Here is a 26,421-nt window from a genome sequence, read left to right as displayed (position 1 = left end):
CACAAAAACCTTTGCCCATCTATTGCTGTGACTCCTCAGCCATCTCAGCTGACAATTTTATGGTTTCTAACCTTAAAATAGAACATGACATTATTTTAATAAGTAGCTAACTTACATTTGAATTAGTAATAGTTAATATTTATTGAATCTTCTGCATAATCCCATTTAAACCTCTCACCAAATCTGTGAAATTGGAACTATTACCAACCTCCACTTAACAATCAAAGAAACTGAGCCTAAGAGAAAATAAAGAACTTGTTCAAGATCATAAGTCGACTCAACTTGCTGCTTTCTGACACTGTACTTTATCCTTTAACCATGGGCTGTACTGCTTTGTGGAAGTATTATAGTTGGGCCTGTAAAATGTGTTATTTCTGAATGCAGTCAATTAACATCGGACATAATTTGGTTTGCTTATGTGATTGTAATCTTAGATTAAAATGCTTTTGATAGCTTTGGGCTTCTGCCCCCACCTCCCTTTCCCCCCACAGATGCAGAATTTAAGAGCCTTTTACAGAAATTACTGATGCCACACCCCAGGAAAAATTGGCTGACTGGCTGTGTGTAGGTATAACATTATTTTTGTGGTAATTCTCCTTTGTAGATGTCAAACCATAAATTGACAGCAAGATATCCCATCTATACTGGAGTGAATTAGAGTGTAAGAGTATGGTCTTCGGAGTCAAAATGATCAGAGTTGAAAATTTTCTCTGGCTTCTTGCTTGCTGTGGGGCAGGCCTTCTAGGTCTGTTTTCTCATTTGTAAAAGGGGGTAATAATAGTTACCTACTGTGATCGTTGTATTAGTGATGGCATGTTCTCAAGCACAAATCACAGAGCTGCTCAGTGTTTATTCTGCTAATAAATGGCAGGTGACTGGGTAATTCCTTTGTCGGTTCTGTTGACTACCATCTGGAAGATGGTAGTACTAGGGGTTGCTAAGTATGTCTTTTCTCTGATTATCTTAATTCCCAACTGGAAAATGACTCATTCAGGGTTTAATTTCAGAAATATTTCTTATGTGTACAATTTAGGAATGGTTTATTATTTAGCATTAGAGAAAACAAAGCTTTGTGGAAATAGACCATCCTTATTTTGAATAAAAATTCATAAGATATTATCTAATAGTGGAAAATGGAGCTGTCCCAGAGAATCTAGGATGTATGGTTTACTGCAGGCATGAGGCTCTGCGTATCCTCTTGGGTATGGAGGAGCCTCCCTGCATTCTTCCTAAATTTTCTTCTTCTCCAGTCACTTAATCCAGGCATCAGTATAGACTTTGGTTGTCTAGACTCTGGTTGTGTGAATTCCCTTCAGTGGAGATGGGAAATCCATACGTTGAAATTAAGCATTGCTTCCTCCTTACCTTGAAACAGTAAACTGATGGTTAGAGAAAGAATTATAACTGAGATTATTGGTGCAGCCAGATGCTTATGGGCCTTGAGTAGTGCGTCTTAAAAGTCAGTGAATGTAGCAGCATAGACAAAGCAAAGTTTCTCTGGTTGCCTGCATTCCTAACTTAATACACATTAAACAAATCCAACTGACAAGAGACTCTGGCACATACGAAATCTTGTATTAAACCATAGTGGGAATACCAAGTTGAATAGGGAGTTTCCTGTCTTCAAGGAATTTATGGTTATAGTTAACTTAGTAGTTCAGTTATAGTCTCTAAGGCTTTGTCAGTCCACATCCAAGGGCTTGATTCATCTCTTACTCTGGAAACTTTCCCCTCCAACACTCTGCCCCCTTGACCCTCATGTCCATTCCCTTAAATTTCGAGTCTTTTCTTTAAACAAGAATTTACAAAGGTATTCCTCATGGATTTGGTTGTAAGGGAGACCAGATCTTTGTGTGTGTGCTTGTGCTGGTGCCTAGTGTGGCTCAGCATGGACGGCGCTGCCCTGCTGTCAGAGTTGGAGCCAGGCTTCGCTTTATTCTGTCACATCACAGTCCTCCCTCCTTGTCTGCCCAGTAAATATTTACAAGAGAGTTGATTGATCTATGTATTTAATAAAGAGGGGTATTTTGTTTAAATACATCGGTCATTATAAGTGGCATAATGATAACAAAGCCTGTTACACATAGCTTTAAGTATTTAAAAAGCAGGAAAAATTTTGAAAACATGATTCTATAGGAATACTTTAAGAGCCTGAGTCATAGGTTCATTTATAGATCTCATGCTCTAAATATTTTATTGGATGACAAAATTTGCAATTTCCATAGGTGAGCAGTATTTGTGAATCATAATTTTTCCAGGGCATTTTAACATACTACAGGAATAGTCTCGGGCTAGAATTATGAAAGTGGGCAACTTTTTCATTCATGTCCTCAGGTTTTCCTTTCCGTGCTTTCTCTTTTTCATCCTTGTTGCCCTCTTGTTTTATTCTCTAACGCCCATCGTCCTGTGGTCTTACAATTACTTCTACGAAGGGATAAATGATTCATTTAATGTGTTATTTTTCCCGAGGGAGTTTGTATTTTAATAGACACAATGCTCACATTTGAGCCAAGAGAATTAAGTTCTAATTGTGAAATTCAGTTTCCCATGTAAGTGGCCACCCGTGTTGTAAGGTGGGCTCCAAATACTCGTTCATATGCAAACAGGTATCTGTGCATTGTGAGGAACATGGTGTGGAATGAGAATACCATTCCCTCTTGACTAACTGGTACTGCACATTCAATTTGTAGATTATTATTTCTTCTTTTTTACCCATTCTCATTTTCTGAAAATGGGGATTTATGGAGCATGGCATGGTATAGCAGAATGAGTGTATGGGCTTTGGAGTGCAGCTTGGATTTATATCTGAGCTTCACAGTTGTTTGACTTTGAACAACTATCCCTCCATCCCCCTGAATGTCAGTTTCCTCATCTGTGGAGTGTGGTTGTTAGGGTTGTTATGATGGAAAAAATGTACATGAAGTACAGCAACATAGACTACAGTGTTTAAATTTACAGGCTCATTGTGGATGAAACATAAGGTAGCTGTTGTCATCAGTCTAAATTCTAGGATTACTACAGGAAAAAATTAAAACAATCAGAAAAAATTTTCTTCTACATAATAGCAACTTTGTTAAAAGTTTGTAACTGATATCAGTTATTTCAGTAATAAATTAATTAAGGGTAAGTCTTAATTTTTAAGCAAGCGAGATATAGTTTATGGAAACTTGTTCGTGTTCTCAAATATATAAATGAGATATGAATATTCACAATGTAATTCTTTAAATTAAAAATGATTCATTGAGCACAGATGATTCAGGAATATATTTATTATGCAAATTGTGGTATAGTCCTGTGAGGTGGGCACTTCATGCCTATGTTATATCCTCCTGCATTCTCTTGTTGCGTGAAGTTATACAATTCTATTTTTCCCTCCACAGATTTGCCAATAAAGAGACATAGAGAGTATGAGCTGGTGACTCCAGTCAGCACAAATCTAGAAGGACACTATCTCTCCCATATTCTTTCTGCAAATCACAAAAAGAGGTCAACAAGGGACGTGTCTTCCAACCCTGAGCAATTGTTCTTTAACATCACAGCATTTGGAAGAGATTTTCATCTGCGACTAAAGCCCAACACCCAACTAGTAGCTCCCGGGGCTGTTGTGGAATGGCATGAGACATCTCTGGTGCCTGGGAATATGTCTGACCCCATTAATGGCCGTCAACCAGAAGTTGCTTCAGAAAGAATCTGGAAAACAGAGCCTTTGCAGACCAACTGTGCTTATGTTGGTGACATCATGGACATTCCAGGAACCTCTGTTGCCATTAGCAACTGCGATGGTCTGGTAAGACTCATTCCCTTTCATATGTGTGTGTTTGCAGGTGTTGGGAGTGCAGTGTGGCTTCAGCATGGTTTGGAAGGTAGAGGTGGAAAGGAAACCTCATTGTTGTATTTTAAGTTCAGGAAAAAGCATTAGAAATCATTTTACTGTCAGAGATGTGTGCTTTGGCTTAATTTGTGACATGAAGACATTATGCCAAGAAACAAAAGACAACCATTTTAGCATTTTTTATTTATGTTTTTACTTATGTTACATTGGAGGATTTTATTTCCTTATTTCTTTCACAGGTTTGTGAAAACTTTCTAAAGAAACAGAGATTCCTCTAAAATAAGTGGAAACTTTGAATATCTTCATAAGGAAAGTCTCTTGGGCTTCCTCACAGAATGCTAAAGTGGGAAATTAGCAGATCCTCTGTCAGAATTTGTCCAAATAGCATTACTTCATGAACATGAGATGTAGTTCCCTCTGTGTGGTGGCTTTGATTCTTTAGTTTCAAATAAAAATACCCATATATTGATTTTCAGTTTTGTGGTTGAAGGCAATAGTAACTGACCCTTCTTTATATACTTCATAGATATGAAATATTTGTATTTGTTTTGTATTTCTAGTCACTTGAAAATTGTGTAAATGTTTATGCCTATTCCATACATATTTGATTCTAAGACCTTGTTGCAAAAAAGCAATCATTTTTCTTCCTATAGTTAACAGGCTGCTGTTTCTTGGGAATTCAAAGCTATTGCTTTTTGTCTGTCACTGCCCTCTCAAAATATTTCTCATGTCCCTGGTTATGATTATTCTACTTGGGCTGGTCCTGCCACCATACCTTGAATATCCTGTTATTGTCCTCTTTATGCATAGGCCCAGCGCAACAGAGTTATGATACCATATGTTTTACCAAATGATGGTGAGTTCATGCTTTAGAGTTTGTTTTTACAGTCTTGTACTAACTCTTGACATTCTGTAGGGTTTTGAAAACCAGCACAGAAAACTGTAGCTTGCAGTAGCAGGTCTGAGTCTCCAACCTAAACTCCACTGGTTTAAGCTTCATACCCTCACTTGGTGCTGGACCATCTTCTGGGGTTTGCAGATGTACAGAATCCCTGAAATTCTCTTTCCACATAAAAGGTTGAATGGGCCCTAAAGTCACTGAATAAAAATGAAAGAAAGCACTTTCTAGAAAACGGAATAAATTTAGGTTCAAGCATTGACTGAGAGAGCTTTGATTCAATACTAAGATATAAAAGGAAATACATCACATAAAAAGGCACTGTTTTTATAACACTTTTGAGTAAAATATCTTGAGCATAAATATTAAGTCAGTGTTATTTTAAAATTTTATAACATGACAAATTATGTAGTTTTTATCTCCTCTGTTAAGATTTGAAACTTACGATATTGGCTTGAAAATCAGTTTAGGGAAGGAAAAAGGCAAGGACATCATTTTAATGGATTATTACAGGGATTTTTAAACCTGGATTTAGTAATCAGTGTTTTTCTTACTGTACATGTCAACTATTCTAACCATAGATACAGAAATTTGGGGCAATAACAAGTTGTTATAAGGAAGAGGAAAAAAGATATAGAGTGTGAATGAACATTAATTATTAGTATTGTTCTCATTTTTCTGATATGGTGTTAACTATTGACATCGTGTATATGTCAGCATAATATATGTATGTATGTGTGTGTATAAAACTTGCACGTTACAGGTATTCATCTGTTCCATTCTTTAATTCATTAATTAATCAATTTAAAGATATTTGTAGGAAGCTGGTTATGGGCCAACCACTATTCCAGGCACCATGAAATGGTGAAAGAAATAATCATGGTTACATCCTCGTGGAGCTTAAAGATGAATTTGCCATAGAATTCAGGTGTCCAAAGTATCTGGCAAATATGAAAAGAAATAGGTAATATATGAAAATATATATAACTAAATATGTAAAATACTTATATATGTTTTTTATCTATATTTCATATATGTGTAGAATTCTGTTTACCTTAAATTGTGGTTAGTGGAAGTATCTTCTGGAGAGATTTTATGACTGGGACAGAGTTTCTAAGCAGAGAGAAGTGGCCCAGACCTTGAGTTTGATCTAGGAAAAGGTTGGCCTTATGGAGCAGTGCTGACTATGTGGGCATGCACAAATGGAAGCCTTTTCTAGAGTTTCCAGCTCATAGCAGTATGTGCCAGGAGGAAGAAAGCGGATGGTGGCAGAAACAGAAGCAGGGTTATGGAGAGGAGATCAGCAAACTCAGAGATAGCACAGTGGTTGCTTCAATGATTTGGGGCTGAATTCTTAAAATTGCAGAATTGCATTGGACAGGGTGCACCCTTAGCAGAGATGAGGTAGGAAATTTAATTGATGAGAATGTGAATAAATTTGGCTGATTAGCTGATGCCTAAACCCTTTTTTTCCCCCTTTAACTATGTAGGGATTTAAGCTTGACCTTCTTGACCTTAGGGAGGGAAGAGGGATACTGAGATAAGATAGATGCCTGAGGATTAACCTGATGGAATATAAAACCATTATCCTGGGAGGCTGTGGGATTATAATCAAATCCAAGTTGTCCTAGGAGAAAATACAGCCACTTCTGGCCTAAAAATACCCATGGGAAAATCTCTGCCCAGCAAGTGTATAGTAAAGTCTCCTGATACGGAAGGGAATACCATTGAAGCTCTACCTGCATGGGAAATTTAATCCTTTTGATTATTTAATTTTGGATTGGTGTAGAAGGGATTGCATTGATCTGATTTTCCATATGTGTTCTTTGAAGCCAGTTGCACCTAGGGAGGAGCTAGCCTTGGTATTTATTCTTTACTATGGTAGAGATTTTATAGCAAGACCCTCTCCATGAGTGAAATTTTTTACCTCTTGGTATGAATTTGAAATGGGCAGTACAGCAGATGAAATTAATTTATATTAAACAGAATGCTTTTAATTTAACTTAAAAACCCCAGTGCTACTCAAAGTGTTTTATACAAACTCAGGTTTGTGACAGGATGCATACAGGCAGTGAGACTAAGCGTTTAGGAACTTTTATAGCAATTTGACAGTTACTGTATGTATTTTGAGCCTAATAATAATAAATGGGGCTGGTATTTTTTGTCTTGTTTGTTTTCATTTTATTATTCTAGTAATTAGATTTTATCGTATTTTTTATTGGATTGAATCCTATTTATTTTATATGTATGAAAATATCTGTTTGAAACTGATTGGGGAAAAGAGAAATTATTGCTTTAGTACAGATGGTTTGAGAAACAAGTAGTGAAATTTAGCTGGTTTTACCCATTCTGGACATCAGAAATGTGACTGAAATTGTCAGGTAGAGTCTACCTATGAAATGATCATAGGAAAGACACTTTAACACAGGCTTTCTTGAAGAGCACAGAAAAATCCGTTAAGTGACATATGCAGAGCTATGGTCTGGAATGTGATCTAGACATAGATATTATTCAGTCTGTTTCTGACATCAACAAGTTCTTCTGCACAAAGGAATGGACCATGGTTCTTACCCAGTGTGACCGAGAATAATATCTGTTTCTGTCTAGCGTTGACCCTTTCCTGTTCTTTGTCAAGATTATCACTTCTTTACCAATTACAGCTTTTTTTCTTGTTCTATTCTTCCCTACTTATAGGTAAGAATGATTGAGATATTCAATCATAGAATTATCCCCACTTTCTGACAGCATCCAATCTAGAACAATATCCCACTTCTTTAGACCCTCCTTAAAATTACCCAACCAAAGCTCCAATTCTGTTAAGAATAGGTTATTTTTCACACTCTCCTACTGAGATGCTCATGATCCTCTCTGCTGTCCATTCTCCCCCTCCTCCCCGCCCCGGGATGTGTAACAAAGCCAGGTTGTCAACTAAAAGTGTGCTCCTGGTGGTCTTTGGCTGGAGGGCGTTGACATGCTTCGTCTCTGTGCTGCTTTACCTTCGAAATGAGAATCCAGTGGTCAGGAATCATGGCAGTGGCAGGCATTTCACACACTTCTTGGTGGGAAGACACTTCTGGCCAAGAATCCCAGAGGAAAATAAATTTCTTCCACAGAGTCCTGGCATTTGCTCAGTAACACCATAAAATCTCCCCTGTGAGTAGTGGCAGCTCACAATCATATTTTGTGGTCTACAAATTTGCCAAAATAAAGGGTTGTTTGGTTAGGAGGCTTTATGTCATGTGTTTCATAATATAAAGAAAGTAGATTTTTCTAGACTTTCTGGAAGAATATTGCCTTGCCAGTTCCCCTGGATTGACATCAGAGGAAACTGGTTGGGCGTGGAAGAACTGACTAGCTAATGGATCTCCTGGATTACCCAGCTCGGTGATTTCCTTGCTGGCTGATTTTTAAGATCAAGGGGATTTATTTAGGACAGAGGTTTTCAACATTTTTTAACATTTGTAATTCTTCCTTCAAATGAAATTGCTAGGGGTTATCTCATAAAACAGTATGTAAAATGGATAAACTCAGGAAAGATCTGGTCAGAACACAGGTGGGTATTGCCCTTCCTCCTACCTATTCCTCAGTCCAGACCACCGTTGGGCTCCTGAGGCATCTACCAGGGATCTTTGCTGGTAGGGAAGGGGTTCTTGGAACCTCGAGGTTAATAATTTGGGAACCATAAACAGAACTTCTCTTCTAAAATATCTGATAGTTGCATCTGGTTAATATCAGAGGTATTTTATTCTTGTTAGATTTTTGGGGCAGGACCAGATGAAGTCTTTGTGGGCAACTGCAAACTTATAACAAAAACAGCCCTAGTTCCCTGCCTTAAGACTTTTGCTTTGGGATTTGGTCCCTTCAAAAACATGTTCTTGCTGTGCCTATTTTAGTAAGTCTAGCTACAGAGATACTTTTTAAAAAAGCCTATTTCAGGAAGTATTATGAGCCAGTGTGCCTGTGATTGAGAACATTTGACCAGTGATTATGAGCCATGATGCAGCTTGATCTGGTAAATGAAATGTTTGATACTAAAAATTAGTACACGTTTGTAGCTTTTCATAGTGGATTTAGCAAAGAAAGTTTTTGAGGGCTGATCTTGACATGTTTTCATTTGCATGCGTATCTACTTTCATGATGTCCATTAGAACCTGATATCTAAAAACCTGTCACCTCCCACCCCTTCCTCCTATGGAAGATATCTATGGAAGGTGTTATGTGTTTTATTGATGAGACAGAGAGGAAATCTGTGCCTTCATGGTTTACGTGCTGATTTAAGGGACCTTAGAAGGTCTGACGAACAAAGGACTGAAACTGTGTTTCACCTCCATGCTATTTTAGCAATGCAGGATTAGAAGATGCTCAAGGCCCCTATACCCTTGAATTTCCAGAAGTAGAAGGAAAAAAGCAGCAGGCACTGATGTGCCCCTTTCAAAAGGAAGAATTGGAAATAATATATGCAAAAGTGTAACTAAAGTACAAAGCATTTTAAATGGTGTAAGACTGGAGTAGATGAAATGTGAGAGCTTAGAGTATAAAAAGATTACTTCTTCCTGGAAGAATGGTAGAAGGCTTTATGGAAGAAGCAATGTTTGCTATACCAGAGAATTGAAAAGATAAACATGTGTGTTAAATTAATCAAGGATGATGGCAGGAAGAGGGTGGGTGGAAGGACTGCAGGCCTCTGGGGAAGGTAGGCAAGCTGTGTGGGGTCCACACAAGATGGCCCTAAGAATGGGAAGAGGATAGGAAAAGTTGAACTATGGAACACATAATAAATATGTGGGGAGCCAAAGTAGTCTTGGTCAGCATTTACCTAAATATAGGACCAAATATTATACAAAAGGAAGAGAAAGAAGGAGGGCTAATCCTAGAGATGGATTTCAAGACTGAAATCATTGAGTGTGGAGTTGATACTGTCAGGGTTGCATGAGCATTCAGGATGAGAGCAAGGCAAGGATTCCTTTTCCTTAATTATGTTGGTTTTCCTCATAGAAAAGTTTCTCTGAAGTCATGAGCCTTTTCTCTGGAGTTCTGGGGAGATGTAATATTTCCCAGTGTCTTAGTCCATACAATACCTGAGACTGAGTAATTTAGAAAGAACAGAAATTTATTTCTATAGTTTTGGAGGCTGGGAAGTCCAAGATCAAGGCTCCAGTAGGTTTGGTGTCTGGTGAGGTCCCAGTCTCTGCTTCCAAGAAGGCTTCGTTGCTGTGTCTTCTGGAGGGGACAAACACTGTGTCCTCACATGGCAGAAGGGATGGAAGGACAGCAAAAGGGCCTAGCTAGCTTTCTCCAGCTCTTTTATAAGGCATCATTCCCATCCATGAGGCTGTCATGGTCTAATCACCCCCTAAAGGCCCCATCTCCTAATGCTGTTGCATTGAGGATTAAGTTACAACATGAATTTTGGAGGGGTACAAGCATTCAAATCATAATACCCAATAATGTTTTTTGTTTGTTTATTTTAGAGTTTGGTTCTAAAATTTTGTCTGAGAGAGTTATGAAATTTGTTTTGAAAAAATCTCAATTTGTCTCCCATCATTTATGTTCCTCAACCTTTTAAGTTTCACCAATTAAGTGCCCCCATTTAGTAAACCTTCTATGACTATAATTTCTTCCATCTGGCATGTTTGCCTCACTTTTTCACTATATTTACCCCATATTCATATTCCTTAGTTTTTTCCAGTCTCCAAGGAGCACTCCTAATGTCTTTTTAGTGATTTTTGTTTGCATTGCATTTTTATATAGGAAGTAAAAAAGTGAAGCATAAAAGATAATTTGAATAATGTTACTTAACTCTCAAAAACAAAACAAATAAAAATAACCCCGCCAATAAATAAGTTGATTTTGATATTAAAAATAATTTTATGTCATTTATAGTATCTATATTATATTTTAATAGTTCTGTGTGTGTATATATATGAAAACATGCATGTTTACATATACTCATATTTATACACACAAATACATATATACAAATATCTGTACATACATATATACAAATCACTTCTGCTTTTTATTAAAGGAGACTGAATTATCTGCCTGTAAAATAAGGAATTTTAAGCACTTGGTATTTTTTTGAATATTTATTTTCAAAGGAGTTGATTAATTTTTGAGCAATACTAGACTACTACTAAATGTATCAAGAGATTATCATTAATCCTATGGTACTTTGTTATCCTAAGTAGATTGCTGATAAACAAGTTCAAATCTTCCATAATTATACATTTCTGAAAGTTCTCATTCATTGATTGAAGAAGCAGTGATATATAATTACACGGAGATCTAACTCCAGAGTCAGCAATATTAAAAAAAAAATGGACATTATATATAGCCTGATAGGTTTTGAGAAGCATTATCTAGATTGTTTTAGCCTACTTTTTCTTGCAATTATTTTTGTGGTAAAATACACATAACATAAAATTTAATATCTCAATTATTTTTAAGTGTACAGTTTGGTGATAATAAGTAGATGCATATTGTTGTGCAATCATTACTACCATCCCTCTCCAGAGCTCTTTTTTTTTCTTTTTTAAATTTAATGTAATTTTATTTGAGACTATTACAGGGATACAAATGCTTTGGTCACATAAATTGCCTTTGCACCATCAAAGCTACAAGTGTGCCTATTGCCCAGGCAGTGCGCACTGTACCTCATCGTGCAAAATTGAAACTCTGTACCTATTAAAAAATAACTATACATTCCCGCCCTCCCCCAGCCCCTGACAATCACTGTTCTACTTTCTGTCTCTATAATTTTGGCTTGTCTAAGTACTTCAGATAAGTGGAATCATACAATATTTGTCATTTTCTGACTAGCTTACTTCACTTATGTAATGTCCTTAAAGTTCATCCATGTTGAAGCATATGTCAGAATTTCCTTCCTTTTTTAAGGCTAAATATATTTCATTGTATGTATATACCACATTTTGCTTATCCATTCATCTGTTGATGGAAACTTGGATTGCTTCTAGGTTTTAGTTATTGTGAATAATGCTGTTATGAACATGAGTGTTCTAATATCTCTTCAAGACGGCTTTCAATTCATTTTGAGTATATACCCAGAAGTGGAATTACTGGATCATACGGCCATTCTGTTTTTAATTTTTGGAGCCATACTGTCTCCCACAGTAGCTATACCATTTTACATTCCCACCAACAGTACACAGGTTCCAATTTTTTCACATCCTCACCAACACTTACTTTCTTTTTGATAGTAGTCTTCCTATTGATTGTGAGTTGGTATGTCATTGTGTAGTTTTGATATGCATTTCTGTAATTATTACTAATGTGAAGCATCTTTTCATGTGCCCATTGGCCATCTGTGTGTCTTCTTTGGAGAAATGTCTATTGAAGTCCTTTGCCCATTTTTGAATTGGGTTACTGTTTTTTGTTGTTGAGTTTTAGAAGTTTATATATTCTAGATACTAATCCCTTATCAGATAAATGATTTACAAGTGTTTTCTTCCATTCTATGTGTTATCTTTTTACTCTGGTAATAGCATCTTTTGATACACAAAAGTTTTCAATGTTTTTGAAGTCAAATTTGTCTATTTTTTTATTTGGTTGCCTGTGCCTTTGGCATCAGACTCATTGCCAAGTACAATGTTGGGAAGCTTTTGCCTTGTGTTTTCTTATAAGAGTTTTTAGGTTTTGGTCTTACATTTAGGTCTTTAATCCATTTTGTGCTGATGTTTGTATGTGGTGTTATGTAAGTGTCCAAATTCATTCTTTGGCATGTGGATATCGAGTTTTTCCAGCACCATTTGTTGAAAAGACGGCCTTTTATTTATTGAATAGTCTTGGTACCCTTGTTGAGAATTTTGACTCTATATGCAAGGGTTTATTTCTGGACTCTTTATTCCATTTGTATATATCTATCTTCATGCCAATACCACATTTTTTGTAATAAATTTTGATATCAGGAAATGTGAGTCCTCCATCTTTCTTGGTTTTTTTCCAGGTTTGTTTTGGCAATTGGGGTTCCCTTGAGATTCTATACGAAAGTTGGGATGGATTTTGCTATTTCTGCAAAAGAAAATTCATTAGGCTTTTGATAGGGTTTGTATTAAATCTGTAGATCGCTTTGGGTAGCGTTGACATCTTAACAATATTAAATCTTCCAATTCATCAACGTGGGATGTCTTTTCATTTATTTATGTCTTCTTTGATTACTTTCAGAAATGTTTTATAGTTTTCATTGTACAGGTCTTTCACTTTGATTAAATTAATTGCTAGGTATTTTCATCTTTTTGATGCTATTATAAATATAAATGGAATTAGTTTCTTAATTCCTTTTTGATTGTTCATTGTTAGTGTATAGAAATGCAATTGATTTTTGTGTGTTGACTTTGGATCTTGCTACTTCACTAAATTCAGTTATTCTAAAATTTTTTTGTGGAATCTTTAGAGTTTTCTGTGCATAAGATAATATCGTCTGTGAACAGAGATAATTTTACATTTTCCTTTCTGATTTGGATTCCTTTTATTTTATTTTTTTCTTGCCTAATTGCTCTGGCTAGGACTTCCAGTACTTTATTGAACAGAAGTGGTGAAACTGGGCATCCTTGCCTTGTTTCTAATCTTAGAAAAAAGCTTTCAGTATTTCAGCATTTAGTAAGATGTTTCCTGTGGGCGTTTTACATATGACTTATATTAAAGTAGTTTCCTTATATTTTTAGTTTATAGCATGTTTTTTTTTTATCATGAAAGCATATTGAATTTTGGCACATCCTTTCGCTGCAGCAATTGAAATGATCATTTGTTTTTTTCTTTCAATCTGTTACTATAGCATATTACATTGATTTTCATATGTTAAGCCATCCTTTCATCCCAGGAATAAATTTAGTTTGCTAGTATTTTGTTGAGGATTTTTACTTCCATATTCATAAGGGAGAAGGGCCAGCAGTTTTCTTTTCTTATAGTGTCTTTATCTTTGGTATCAGTATAATGCTGGTCTCATAGAATGTGTTAAGAGTGTTTCCTCCTCTTCAATTTTTTGGAAAGTTTGAGAAGGACTGGTATTAGTTCTTCTTTACATGTTTGGTAGAATTCACCAATGAAGCTATCAAGTCCAGGGCTTTTCTTTGTCAGGGAAGTCTTAATTATTGCTTTAATTTCTTGACGAGTTATACATCTATTCAGGTTTTCTATTTTTTAATGATTTAGTCTTTTTAGGTTCTATGTTTTTAAAAATTTGTCCATTTCATCTAGGTTATACTATAATATGCAACTTGTTGTAGTGTAATTGCTCATAGTAATCTGTTATAATCCTATTTCTATAGGATCATTAGTAATGTCCCCACTTTCATTTCTGATTTTAGTAATGTGAGCCTTTTCTCTGTTTATCTTAGCCTAGCTAGCTAAAAGTTTGTCAATTTTGACCTTTTAGAAACAACATCTTTGGTTTCATCGATTTTTTTTCTGTTATTTTTCTGTACTCTATTTCATTTATCTCTGCTGTAACTTTTATTATTTCCTTCCTCTTTCTAGTTTTGAGTTTAGTTCTTCTTTTTCTAATTTCTTGAGGTGTAAAGTTGTGATTTGAGATCTTCCTTGTTTTTAACAGCTTTATTGAGGTATAATTCATATACAAAAACTGTACTTAATGTCACAATTTAATGAGTGTGAACATCTGCACACAACCATGAGATCATCAGCACAATCAAGGTATTAATAATAGACATATTAATTTCTCTAAAAGGTTTTGTGGGCCTTTTGCATGCGCACGCATGTGTGTGTGTGTGTGTGTGTGTGTGTGTGTGTGTGTGTGTGTGTTAAGTATATGTTTCTCTCTTTTTTTTCCTGGAGGTTTTATTCTGGACATAGAGGGAAGGGGACTCAGTCCTTCACAGGCACTTTCCTGATTTTGGTTGGGACATTGCTCAGTTCCTCTTGCCTCTCTTTGATGTGGATGTGTATCCTCACCCTATTCTTGATGAGTTTGAGGAGGCTTCTGTCCTTGGAGACTGTGAGTAGCTCTATGGTACATTGCTCCTATGGGGCAAAGTCCAACACACCTCTCAGATCATGTCCTGCATGGACTTTGTATGCTTTGTGAGGTGCTTGCAGTAGTGGTTGTGCTTCACCTTGCTCACGTTCTCGGTCACCTTCTGGCCCTTTTTTAGGCCCATGGCTATGGGGTAGCATATAGTTACGGATGTGGGGGCAGAAACACCAGCAACACATGAAACAGAGTCTTTCTCATTTTTTAAATGTGTTTATAGCTATAAATTTCTTCCAATACTGCTTTCTCTGTTCCCTGTAAGTTTTTGTATATTGTATTTTCATTTTCACTCATCTTTAAGTGTGATTTACTAATTTCCCTTGTGATTTCTTCTTTGATTCATTGGTTGTTTAAGAATGTGTGGTTTAATTTATGAAACCACAAATTTATGAAAATTTTTTCTTTTGTTATTGGTTACTGACTTTATCCTGTTGTGGTTGGAAGTGATACTTTGTATGATACCTATCTTTTTAAGTCTATTTGAAATTTGAGATTTAATTTTTGCCCTGACATATAGTCTGTCCTGGAAAATATCCCATCCGTACTTGAGAAGAATGGGTGTTATATTGATGTTGTGTAGAGTGTTCTGCACGTGTCTTTTAGGTGTAGTTGATTTTTTTTGCATTGTTCGAGTCCTCTATTTTCTTACTTATTTTCTGTCTTGCTCTCAGTTGTTGAGTGTAGGGTATTGAAATCTCCAATTATTATTGTAAAACTGTCTATTTCTCCCTTTAATTCCATCAGTTTTTGGTTTATATATTTTTGTGGTCTGTTATTAGGTACATAAATGTTTATAATTGTTATATCTTCCTGCTGTATTGAACCTTTTATTAATATATAATGTCCTCCTTTGTCTCCTGCAATCTTTTTTGATTTAAATTCTATTTTGTTTGATATTAATATAGCCACTCTTGCTCTCTTTGGGTTACTATTTGCATGCTATAACCTTTTCCATCCTTTTACTTTCAGCCTATTTGTGCCTTTGGATTTGAAGTGAGTCTCTTATAAAAACAGTGTATAGCTGAACCATTTTTAAAAATATGTCTGTCAGTTTCTGTCTGATAATTAGAGAGTGCTATGGTTTGAGTGTGTCCCCTCTGAAACTCATGTTGAAATTTGATTCCCAATATATTAGTGTTGGGAGGTTGGGCCTAGTGGAAGGTGTTTGGCTCATGGGGGCACTTCCAGTGCAGCTGTTGTCTAGGTGGGGAGACAAGATTCCTGGTGCTTTCTACTCCACCAACTTTCCAGAATCTCACCTATTGCATCCTAATTTGATAAAATGTTTGGAATATATTAATGTGAAGTTTTATAGTGGCAATAATCAGTAAATACCCAGGAAAAGGACCAGTGGCCAAAGTATTCTATGTTATGATACTTTGAGAGAGTTCCGTTTGAAAAAATTTAAGTACCATTGATGTCAGAAGTCAAACCTTTTGTAAAATGGTTGTGGGAAATGACTTATGTTGGGAGTGGTCACAGCATGGTTTATAATCAGACAAACCTGGACTCCAATTACAGTTCCACCGGTTACCAGCCTTGTGACCTTAAACAAGTTATTTAACTTACCATTATGTTATAGTAGTCTACAGTATTCAGTACAGTGACATACCATATTGGGAGCAATAGGCTATGTCAGATAGCCTAGGTATGTGATAGGCTTGTGCCATCTAGTTTTGTGTAAGTGCACCCTATGGGGTTCACACAACAATGAAATCACCTAGGGATGCATTTCTCAGAGTGTATCCCTGATGTTAAGCAATGCATGACTGTATTGTACTAACTGGTGTAAAGGGAAATATATATTATATATACATGTATATGCACACAGGGAGAGAGCGAGAGAGTACAAAAGGAAATGTCCCTTGGATGGGCTGTTAGGGCACAACCAAGTGACCCCAAGATAGGAGTATTGTGCCAGCTCTACTGACGCAGCCCTTACCATGGGAGAGTCATCCTGTGTTGCATTTGAGGAATATGCAGCTAGCGTTGAGACTCATTGTTTTCCCCAAGAGGCCTTTGACCTTAGCAGACATCAGGATCTCCTGAGGGTTACTTAAAACTTAGATTGCTGGGTGCCACCTCAGAGTTTCTGATTTAGTAAGTCTGTGGAGGGGACTGAAAGTTTGCATTTCTAACAGGCTCTCAATTGGTGCCAGACTCCATAACTCAACTGTCTATTTCTTATTTGTGTGCAATGATACTGGTTTTTCCCAGCTGACCTCCTTTCTCTGGTAAAGAATTTCAACATTTTTTTTTTTTTTTTGCCTGTAATACTGTCTTGTCCCTTGCCCACTGCTCAGTCATAATCCTGGCCAGTTTGACTCAGCATGTGTCCGTCCCAGATTGGATGAACTATGTACAACTACAGCTTCCTCCCTTAGTCCCCTTGCCTGGGAGCTACGTGTTCTTTGGAAGCACCCATGAGTGCCAATTCCCCAGGCCATATTCTGGCAGAATACAGGAACCCTATGAACTTAGAGAAGTCACTTAATGTGTCTGATCCTCAGTTTACCCATTTGGTTTAGGCAAAGATTTCCTGATGGAGCTTTGAAGTGGATATCCATGTTATTTGACAGCCAGTAGTCATTAAGAAATTCTTGTAGGTTCCTAAAGCCGTGTTGCACCCACAAACTGGTGGTGGAGCTGTGTCACAGGGCAACACAGAAGATCTATTGTCTTCAATTGTCCTGTGCTTTAATGGTCTAGGGACCATCACACTTTCTGAGTTCCTATGAATCAACCGTGTATACTGTCTATACATCAGCTGTGTGCTTTACCCAACCCTCTTCTGTATCTCTCCTCTCAACCTGGATGGTCTCATCTGATTCCATGGCTTCAAATACCATCTATACAATGGTGATTCTCTTGTATGTGTCGGGCCCTGACCTCTCCTCTGAGCTCTATTTTTATGTATATCTTGCTATCCATTCAGCATCTCCACTTGGATGTCTAGATTTAACAGGGCCAAATCTCAAATTTAATAGGGCCAAAAAACAACCCTTGGTAGCCACACCTGCATGCTTTCCTCCAAAAAGAATAGTTTGGACATTATTTCTCAGTCCAAAAATCTAGATTCTTATTCTCCTAGATTCTTCTTTTTTTCTCATCTCTCCTATCAAATCCATAACAAGTCTTAAGGTTTTTCTGTAAAATGTGTCCGAATCTGCTTGGTATATCTCTAGTGCTACAACTTTGGTCCAAACCACCATCATCTTTTTCCTGAATATTACAGTGACCTCCTAACTGGTCTTTTTGGTCCATTCTTGCCCCTGCTCACTCTGCACTTAGAAGCTGAAGTGACATTTCCAAATTTGATGAACTTTTCTGTATACAAGCCTTCAGTGATTGCCCATTAAAATAGAAACATTTTACCATGACTTTTAAGATTCTATTTCAGTGGTTCCAATAATCATTGTGTATCATAATCACTTAAAGAGCTTTGTTAAAAAATATAGATGCCTAGATCCCAAGTCCAGAGATAAAGATTCTTTTGGTCTGGGGTAAGGCTCAGCATAAGTAGTTTAAATGTTTCTCCAGATGATTCTAATACACAAGTAGTGTTGAGAATCACTGTTTTCTTCAAGAGGCCTTTAGTCTTAGCGGGCATCAGAATCCCCTGGAAGGCTTGTTCAAACGCCTCAGAGTTTCTGACTCAGTAGATCTGCACAGGAGTCTGAAAGTTTGCATTTCTGAAATGTTGCCATCTGATACTGCATTTTGAGAACCACTGTTCTATAAGATCTGGGCTCAGGAAACTTTGCTGATGTCATTTCCCTCTATTCTTTATTTTGTTTACTACATTCAGTCATTATGGTCTTCTTTTTGTCTTTCAAAAAATCCAAATCTGGCCTGGCAGGATGGCTTATGCCTGTAATCCTAGCACTCTGGGAGGCCGAGGCGGGTGGATCGTTTGAGCTCAGGAGTTCGAGACCAGCCTGAGCAACAGCAAGACCTCGTTTCTACTAAATTAGAAAGAAATTATATGGACAACTAAAAATATATACAGAAAAAATTATCCAGGCATGGTGGTGCATGCCTGTAGTCCCAGCTACTCGGGAGGCTGAGGCAGGAGGATTGCCTGAGCCCAGGAGTTTGAGGTTGCTGTGATCTAGGCTGATGGCATGGCACTCTAGCCTGGGCAACAGAGTGAGACTCTGTCTCAAAACAAAACAAAACAAAACAAATCTTTCCTGTCTCTGGACTTCTGGACCTGCTATTCCCTCTTCCCAGACTATTCTTTTTAAGATTTTTAATCAGAGGTTCCTACTTTTCATTCTGGTATTAACTTAAATTCCATTTCCTCAAACAGGATTTTCCTGACCATTCCAGCTAAAGTAGAAGTCCTAGTTGCTCTGCACTGTATTAGTGCTTTTGCATCTTCTTTGTAGCCATTATTGGCACCTCAAGTTTATCTTGAACTCATTGTTTAGATTTATTGTTGTGGCAGGGACATGGCTCTGCTGAGGACAAGAACTCTTTCCCCTGGGTCTTTGACAGTTTGACAGTGTGTGTTCAACAAATTAACAGTGACAGACTGATTGGTGTGAATTGATTACCACTTTTGACAGGTGAATTGTTTGATGCTTTTAGTTTTCCCTTGTGTGTAACTTTCACGAAAATGGAGACTCTTATGAATTGAAAGTTTAGTAAGTTTCCTAAGATTTCATGTAAACCAACTCCATCCTCCTGAATGATGTTTCAAAGCTTTGGTTTTCATAAGCTATTTTTTTCTCTCATTTTTCATCTCTGCTGCTTTCACATACAAGCTAGTGAAGGAGCAGCAGCATCTATTGTTTTTCATTTTATTTTCAATTGACAAATAATAATTGCATATGTTTATGGGGTAAAAAGTGGTATTTTGATACATGTATCTACTATGGAACAATCAAATAAGAGTAATCACTATATCCATCACCTCAAATATTTATCATTTCTTTGTGGTGAAAATATTTAAAATTCTCTTTTACCTGTTTTGAAGTCATCTTGACCCAAACCCACACCTGAGTTCAACATAATAGTAGAGGTCTAGTGTGTCTCTGAAATTAATTTACTCCTGTTTAGCGACAGAAACAGATACAAATCAGTATGGCAACCTTTTGTTTTTTTTTTTAAGACAGAATTTTTAAAAAGACATTATAAAAATATTTTACTCTGGACTCATTCCTTGGAAGAAACTACAGTATGCTTATGTGCTCACTTTCCAGTCAAGGTTGTTACTACAGCAACCTGTGGTTCTCCCTGAGCTCTGATCGTACATATGTTACACGTTTAATGCCTTTTTTCCCCCTTCTCTGTGCTAAACTGGAGACTCCATGGCAGTGGAGTCTTTAGTGCTTATTCCTGTATCCACAAAACCAGGCACTATGTCTCATGGAGTAGGTGCACAATAAATACCTGATGGGTTACTGAATGGAGGAAGACAGAGAGCATAGATGACAGGGCACTGTAATCTGCTCCCTGTCACTCACCAGCTTCCAGCAGCCTCAGGTGAATAAATGCTTCCTCAGTGTATAATCCTTCCTTCCCTTTTGGTACCCAGAACTCTGCATTTCTTGTATGATTTCTCTTTAATGGAATGTTACAAAGGTTCTCAAGCCAAGTACAGAAAGCCAGACTGCTTCAGTTTCTTGGATCATTTGACTTCTTTTAAACAAGTATGAGTTTTTCCAATTTTTGTCCTTCTGGGTGTCTCCCAGGATTCTCTCTGTTCCTGTGACTGAATTCTCTCTCTCCTTCCTGGGAAGATGTAAATAGATTCATTAACATCTGGATAGAACTTGGCTGAATCATTAATTCATTCGGTGAGTAGTTATTGAGTACCTACTGTGTGCCTGGTACTTTCAGTGCTGTGGATGCAACAATGAGCAAAAGCAGGCATAGTATTCACCCTGTGGAGCTTAGAGAGAGTGGGAAACACTGTCATGAAGGTTTTAGTTGAGCTGAGTTTTTAGGAATGAATAGAAGTTCCCTAGATAAGGTGCCCATCTGGCACATTTTAGGAAGTAAGAGGACAAGGAGACCATAGGGTCAGATTATCAGGGTTGGCCGAAATAACGTTTGATTTTTAGAAGAAAACTAATCTGTTAAAATGGTCCTCTTGAGCTATCATAGATATTTTATTATAATGCTAATACCAGTTAAAATTTATGAGCATTGAATATTGTGGGCGAGCACAGATCTGTCCTTTATAGGAATCATGTTAATCTTGTCAACAATTCCAATTTATAGATTAAGAATCCAGATAAGTGGGTACCTTGCCCTGTGTCTCACTGTAGACCCTGATACCTGCATCAGAACCTGTGCTTCTGATCATTACGTTATCCTGGTTCCCAGCGGTTGTTCCTAATATTTCAGGTAGCTTGGGCAGCCCGAGTTCAAGGATAGACACATACATGGATCTCTCTCTCTCTTTCTGTGTGCATTCCCTGTCTATATACATATGTATAGGTATACAAAGGGATGTGTGTGTGGTTATATAAAATAGTCCATGTGGGTGTTTTGGTGTGCACCATGTATGTATATGTACATATTTCATGTAACAAAAACATTTGTACTCCCTTAATATTTTGAACTAAAAAAATAGAAAAACTAAAAAAACAGCAACAGCAAAAAAGAAACCTCAGTAGTAAACACAGGACTTCTTTTACATTCATTAGTATATTTTGAGGCTAAAAATTGAATCAAAGGATTTGCAATCGAGCAATTTAACTATAAAAAATTGCTGGATGGCATAGATAGATGAGTGCCAGTAGTTACTAAATAGAACTGGGCTGCTTTTTCTCAAATTTGGGTGCCTAACTTCAGCAGGTGAGTGGATTTCCTTAGGGCAATGGAAAGACGGCCGACTTTATCCTCTGCCGCTCAAGCAGCTCGTCTCCATCCACAGTAGCTGCTTACAGCTTTAAATAGCACAACGCTCGACTCTTCCTGCCAACTTCTCTGAAGCCAGCAGGGTTACGGTGGGGCCAAGGTAGCACTGACTCTGCCGTCTGTGCGCGGCCAGGGGAGAGGCCAGAGAGGGGGTTAGCGGGTTGGCCGGCCGCCTGGGCACCGGGGTAGGGAAGCCACGGAGCAGCGCAGCAATTTCCTGCTTCGGGTAAAGCCCTAGAAGGGCTAGTGCTGGCTGATCCCAGACTTTTAAATTCTTTTGTGATATCTCACTGCCCCCCTCCCTCACCTCCATGATTTTCTTAAGGGGGAATTTGATCTGTGCTATTCGCAGGTACATGGGGATGACTTAAGGGGACCGGAAAGTTTCTCTCTCCCTCCCTCCCCGCCCCCCAGTTCATGGTCATTATGTCTGGAATTTCCATTGTTAGAAAATGCAAAGGTCTCATTCTCTAGTTATGCGTTTCTAGCTTAGATCCAATCACATCAGCAACTGAGTGAACTTGCTCCTGAAGGGAGCAGAGAAAGGACAGGTGAGGGGGACCTTGAACATAAAGCATAGGTCAGGAAGGGTGTGAAAAATTGGGCAATGCCCGGGAAAATAGATCATCAGGAAGGAAGGAGAGGAGCACAGAAAAAGACCACGCATCTTCTGTTCTTTACAGTCTTATTTAAGTCTATCTTGACCTTGCCCATTTCTCTTTCTTTGGAGGGTGGGGCCAAAAGGTGGTGGGCAAATGTATTCCTAAACGTTCTTTTAAGTGTCACTTTCTGTTAAGGTGATTGAGCTATTCCATCCCAAAGTGTGGCTCATAACCAGCTTCTTTTCTGAGTTATCCTAATTGTGTTAATGGTAGTTTTATTTTATTTTTTAGCTTCGGATGCTACTAATTGGTAAAATTTTAGGGAGAAATTTGAAGATTTTTTTTTTTTTAATAAGTTATGTCAATGTGGTGGAGCACTTCTTAGTAGAAGAAACATTTGGTCACTAGCTTCTGGGTCCTTTATCTGATCCAGGTACTTACTTAGGGTTTGTCCAGCATAAAGTATTCTCCCTCAATGAAGCAGGATCTCTCCTAGAAGGAAGGATTTGTCTGTCCTGACTCAACAGGAGACTCTACCTGTTTTGATCCTCAATGATACGTAGCAGATGTCCTTCCCAGTGTGATGCCTGGACCATCCTTGAGCTGTGAGTGCACTTAGCAGAAGGATGGAAAAGCCTGGGTTTTGGTAGCAGAGCTATAGGGTCCTTGGCTGTCTGCTGCAATCATTCCCATTATTTTATAGATGAGGAAACTGATTCCCAAAGAAGTTGAGTGTTGAAATCAGCGTCAAGCATTTTTAATTAGCAGAAGAGAAAGAACTGGAACCAGGTATGACAACTGCTGTCTCCAGCATTTTTCCCATCTTGCACCTGGTTACGAATCCAGAGTACTTCCAATAGATCTTCCCCTCAGCTGACTCAAATCCTTAGCTTGGCAATATAAAATTGTTATTCATTTCAATATTTTATTTGAGCTGGCTGTCCTGCACCTAGATCTCACGAAGCATGATGCCAGTTATATACTTCAGAAACTGTACATCAGACAAACACTGCAAAGCTTATTTCATAACAATAAAGAGAGCATCCTAGTTAAGGGCACAGACCTAGAAGTTAGCAGTCTGACTCCCAGCTTTACCGCTTACTAGGTATAAAACCGTTCGAAGTCTCAATTCTTCATTAGTAAAGTGGCGATAATAAATAATAATTTAATAATTAATACTAATAAAATCTGCATTGTGGGTTGCTGTGAGCAGTAAATAAACACATAGTACAGTGCCTTGGATGTAAAAATATTCAATAGTATATTACTATTATTTGCTTTAGATGCGCTCAGTTTGTAACTTACACAGCATTGTCATTGCCTCAAGTTTAAAAATCACAGAACATTGTCAACATGAACTTGTTTAGAAAAATTCTAGTGTTGTTTGTACACACAGAACAGCAGATCTGTGACAGTTCTGAGTATCAGGTGTGTGTAGGTGCCTGCATACCTGCCTACCTTCTTCCTGCTGTCTTCCTTCCTTCCCGTCACTCTCCCCTTTCTCCGTTTGTTGAAGGCTGTCCTTTCTACTTGTTTCCAAAGGGACTTGAGGAGACCACTTGTTCGGAACGTGCCAGCTAAGTCATTTAAGAAGAGTTGAGAACAAAGACCATGAGAAGGAAGCTAAAAGGAAATCTTTTCAAGCATATGAACGGAACAAAATTAAACACTTGGGAAATAAAGATTGCTCTGAAGTTTTTGGCAGTTAAGACTTAAAAGGGAAATATATATTAGGCTGCACGGTTTTAGTTTCCTTACAATAGAAAACAAGACACATTACATTTTCAGAGGCAAATTATTTATTTATTTTTCCACTAGGGTCAAACTCAAGTTATAACAATTGCAGGTCCAACTGACATAAATTGAACCTTGATCAATCAATTGTATTTGATGACTAGACAACTCAGTCCTTGCATTTATAAATCACATTTTCATATTCTTTTCATCCTTTGATGTGATCTAATTATAATTAGGTCTCATATGTTAAAGATATTGTTCAGATTGTGCATGGAAATAATTAAATGTCGAAATGAGTCACTTTTGAGTGGGTTGCATATCAGTAGGTTCACTGATTTTTTTGAACTAAGGCAATAGAGATGAGTCACACAATTATTTAAACAACTTTAAAGGATTTTAATATAGATTCTTTAGTTTAATCTTAATTAAAATTTAATGTAATGTGTAAAATTATTTCACGTTATGCAGGGTGGACTATAAGGTTTCTTTATATTTCATTTAATTTGAGTGACATTTGCATACAATTTTGCTGTTTGGTTTAATTTGTTTTCACAATACTGGAAAATAAAATGCTTGTAAAATATATAAGATAGCATTATTGCCAGGGTTTTGATTTTGTTTTTAGGAGTTAATTGTATAAACAAGTAAGAATTCTAGGAACTATACTTTTCAGGAAAGAGAAGAAAGTTATTACTCTGGACCTGTGTTACCTTCATTAAGATTTAAAGAAATTGCCTCAAAATTTTATTAGAAATAGAAAAAAAAAGTTTTTTGGTTTTTTTTTTTGTTGTTGTTTAATGCATATGTCAAAAGCAGATTGGATATGCATTCTGCATGCTTTTTTCCTTCATATTTAACTTTTGGAATACTAAATTCTTAACTCTTTGCAATATGAGAGATTATTGGGTGATATCCAAGACTTTAAAAAATTACGTTATTGAATTCAAGCATCATTATTTTTTCTTTTTATTTTGACAGAAGAGATTAGTCTGAAAATAAAGTAAGAAAGTGTTATTTTCTATTAATATGTGGTGGCGTTAAGGTTAGGATTTTATGTTTTTATGACTTAAAACACTAATTCTATTAAATAGCTGCTGTTAGGAATCTAGCTTGCTTTGGTACTGGCTCAACCTTAGGTACTTCTTTCCTTTCTTAAAACATTGTCTGAAGTTAATGGTTTAACTTTTATAATGGTTATAACCTTTTAAAATGTTATAATGTTTTAAACATTGTCAGAAATGAAGGTTGTTCTTTTTTTATTGGTTATGATTCATTTCTATTATCAGTTTCCAAGAAAGCTGTTACTCAAGGTATAGTGATTGAATAGAACAGAACGCGTGTGTGGGAGACTTAAAAGTTCCCTTTTGATGGTAGGTGTAATCACCCTGCATTTAATCTAAAGTTAGTAATGCAAATGGCCTACCTTCAGAGGCTCACGATTTTTTCACCACAGTATGACAGAACTTGTAGACTTTGTAGGTAACCCCAGTTTCCCTTCTGTTGCTGGCCTCTAGGTTTCTACTCACCTTAATTGTTCTGTGGAAAGTGTCCTCAGCAAGCAAGGGTCCTGTCATCTCTTGAGGATTCTAATCAGGGCAATGTAGTAGTTGCTGTTTCATGTGTTCTGCAGAAAGAGAGGACATTTCGTGGAAGTGAAAAGCAAGTTGAGTGGAGAAACTAATTGGATTACGTTTTCTTTAGTGACTCTGCAAACTTGACCAGGTGTTAAAAAGATCAAGATCTGTTGTGAATATTTAGGATGAAGTTTGTCCCACCCACACCTACTCAGAAGGTCAGTGGTGGGAGGAAAGGTTTTCCGTGTTTTTTTCCAATTATGGATGTGTGTAGGAGAAAGGATGTGCCATTTCCGATCGGATTGTGAAATGTCCCTCCCTTGGGGTCCACCTTCTTTCAGAATCAGTTCCAGCAATTTATCCTGCCATCTCACTTAAGCTTCATTTCTATAGGAGTCTGCCTTGGTTTTACTTCAAATTCTTGAGTTCTCCTTGCCTGTTTGGTTAGGGGGGACATTTATACCTCTTGGTTTTCAAAGGGTAGTTTTGGAGTCATCTCATATAAAAATCTATATATTCTGACTTTATTTCAGAGATCTAGGTGCAGCAATATAATAGCCTGGAAACTTGTTAAAATCATTTTATTTACTTACTGAAAACATTCATTTGTTAAGTGGTTACTATGTCTTGATTTTCTTCTTTATTATAGTAATGGAGGTAGACAATTAAAAGATGATTAATTAAATTAGAAGTGATTATTGACAAAGACAGAATTTTACATAAGCTGTAGATAATGTTCAACATTTGGAGTACTTTTATGTATAAGAAGTAGTCACTTTTGAGGATGTTTCTTTGTACAATTTAGTTTTGGAACAATTACAAATAATTTAGCTTCCACAATGAAAATAATATAAACTAATGTTTATCAAATGCTAATTACATTCCTGGTACTATGC

The 26,421-nt window shown here is 37.0% G+C and overlaps 1 protein-coding gene across 1 annotated transcript in view; it reads left to right on the top strand.

The window, feature by feature from the left end:
* ADAMTS3 (ADAM metallopeptidase with thrombospondin type 1 motif 3) overlaps positions 1 to 26,421 on the top strand; it is a 198,614-nt gene that overhangs the window by 16,171 nt on the left and 156,022 nt on the right. The window contains exon 3 of the mRNA XM_045531009.1: positions 3,381 to 3,787. Within this exon, the coding sequence (XP_045386965.1) occupies positions 3,381 to 3,787 (407 nt within the window). The remainder of the gene's footprint in view (positions 1 to 3,380; positions 3,788 to 26,421) is intronic.

This window comes from Lemur catta, chromosome 19 (assembly GCF_020740605.2).
Source record: "Lemur catta isolate mLemCat1 chromosome 19, mLemCat1.pri, whole genome shotgun sequence".
Classification (NCBI taxonomy): domain Eukaryota; kingdom Metazoa; phylum Chordata; class Mammalia; order Primates; family Lemuridae; genus Lemur; species Lemur catta.
The sequence above is the reverse complement of the archived record's forward strand: the minus strand, read 5'-3'. Positions and strand labels throughout refer to the sequence as shown.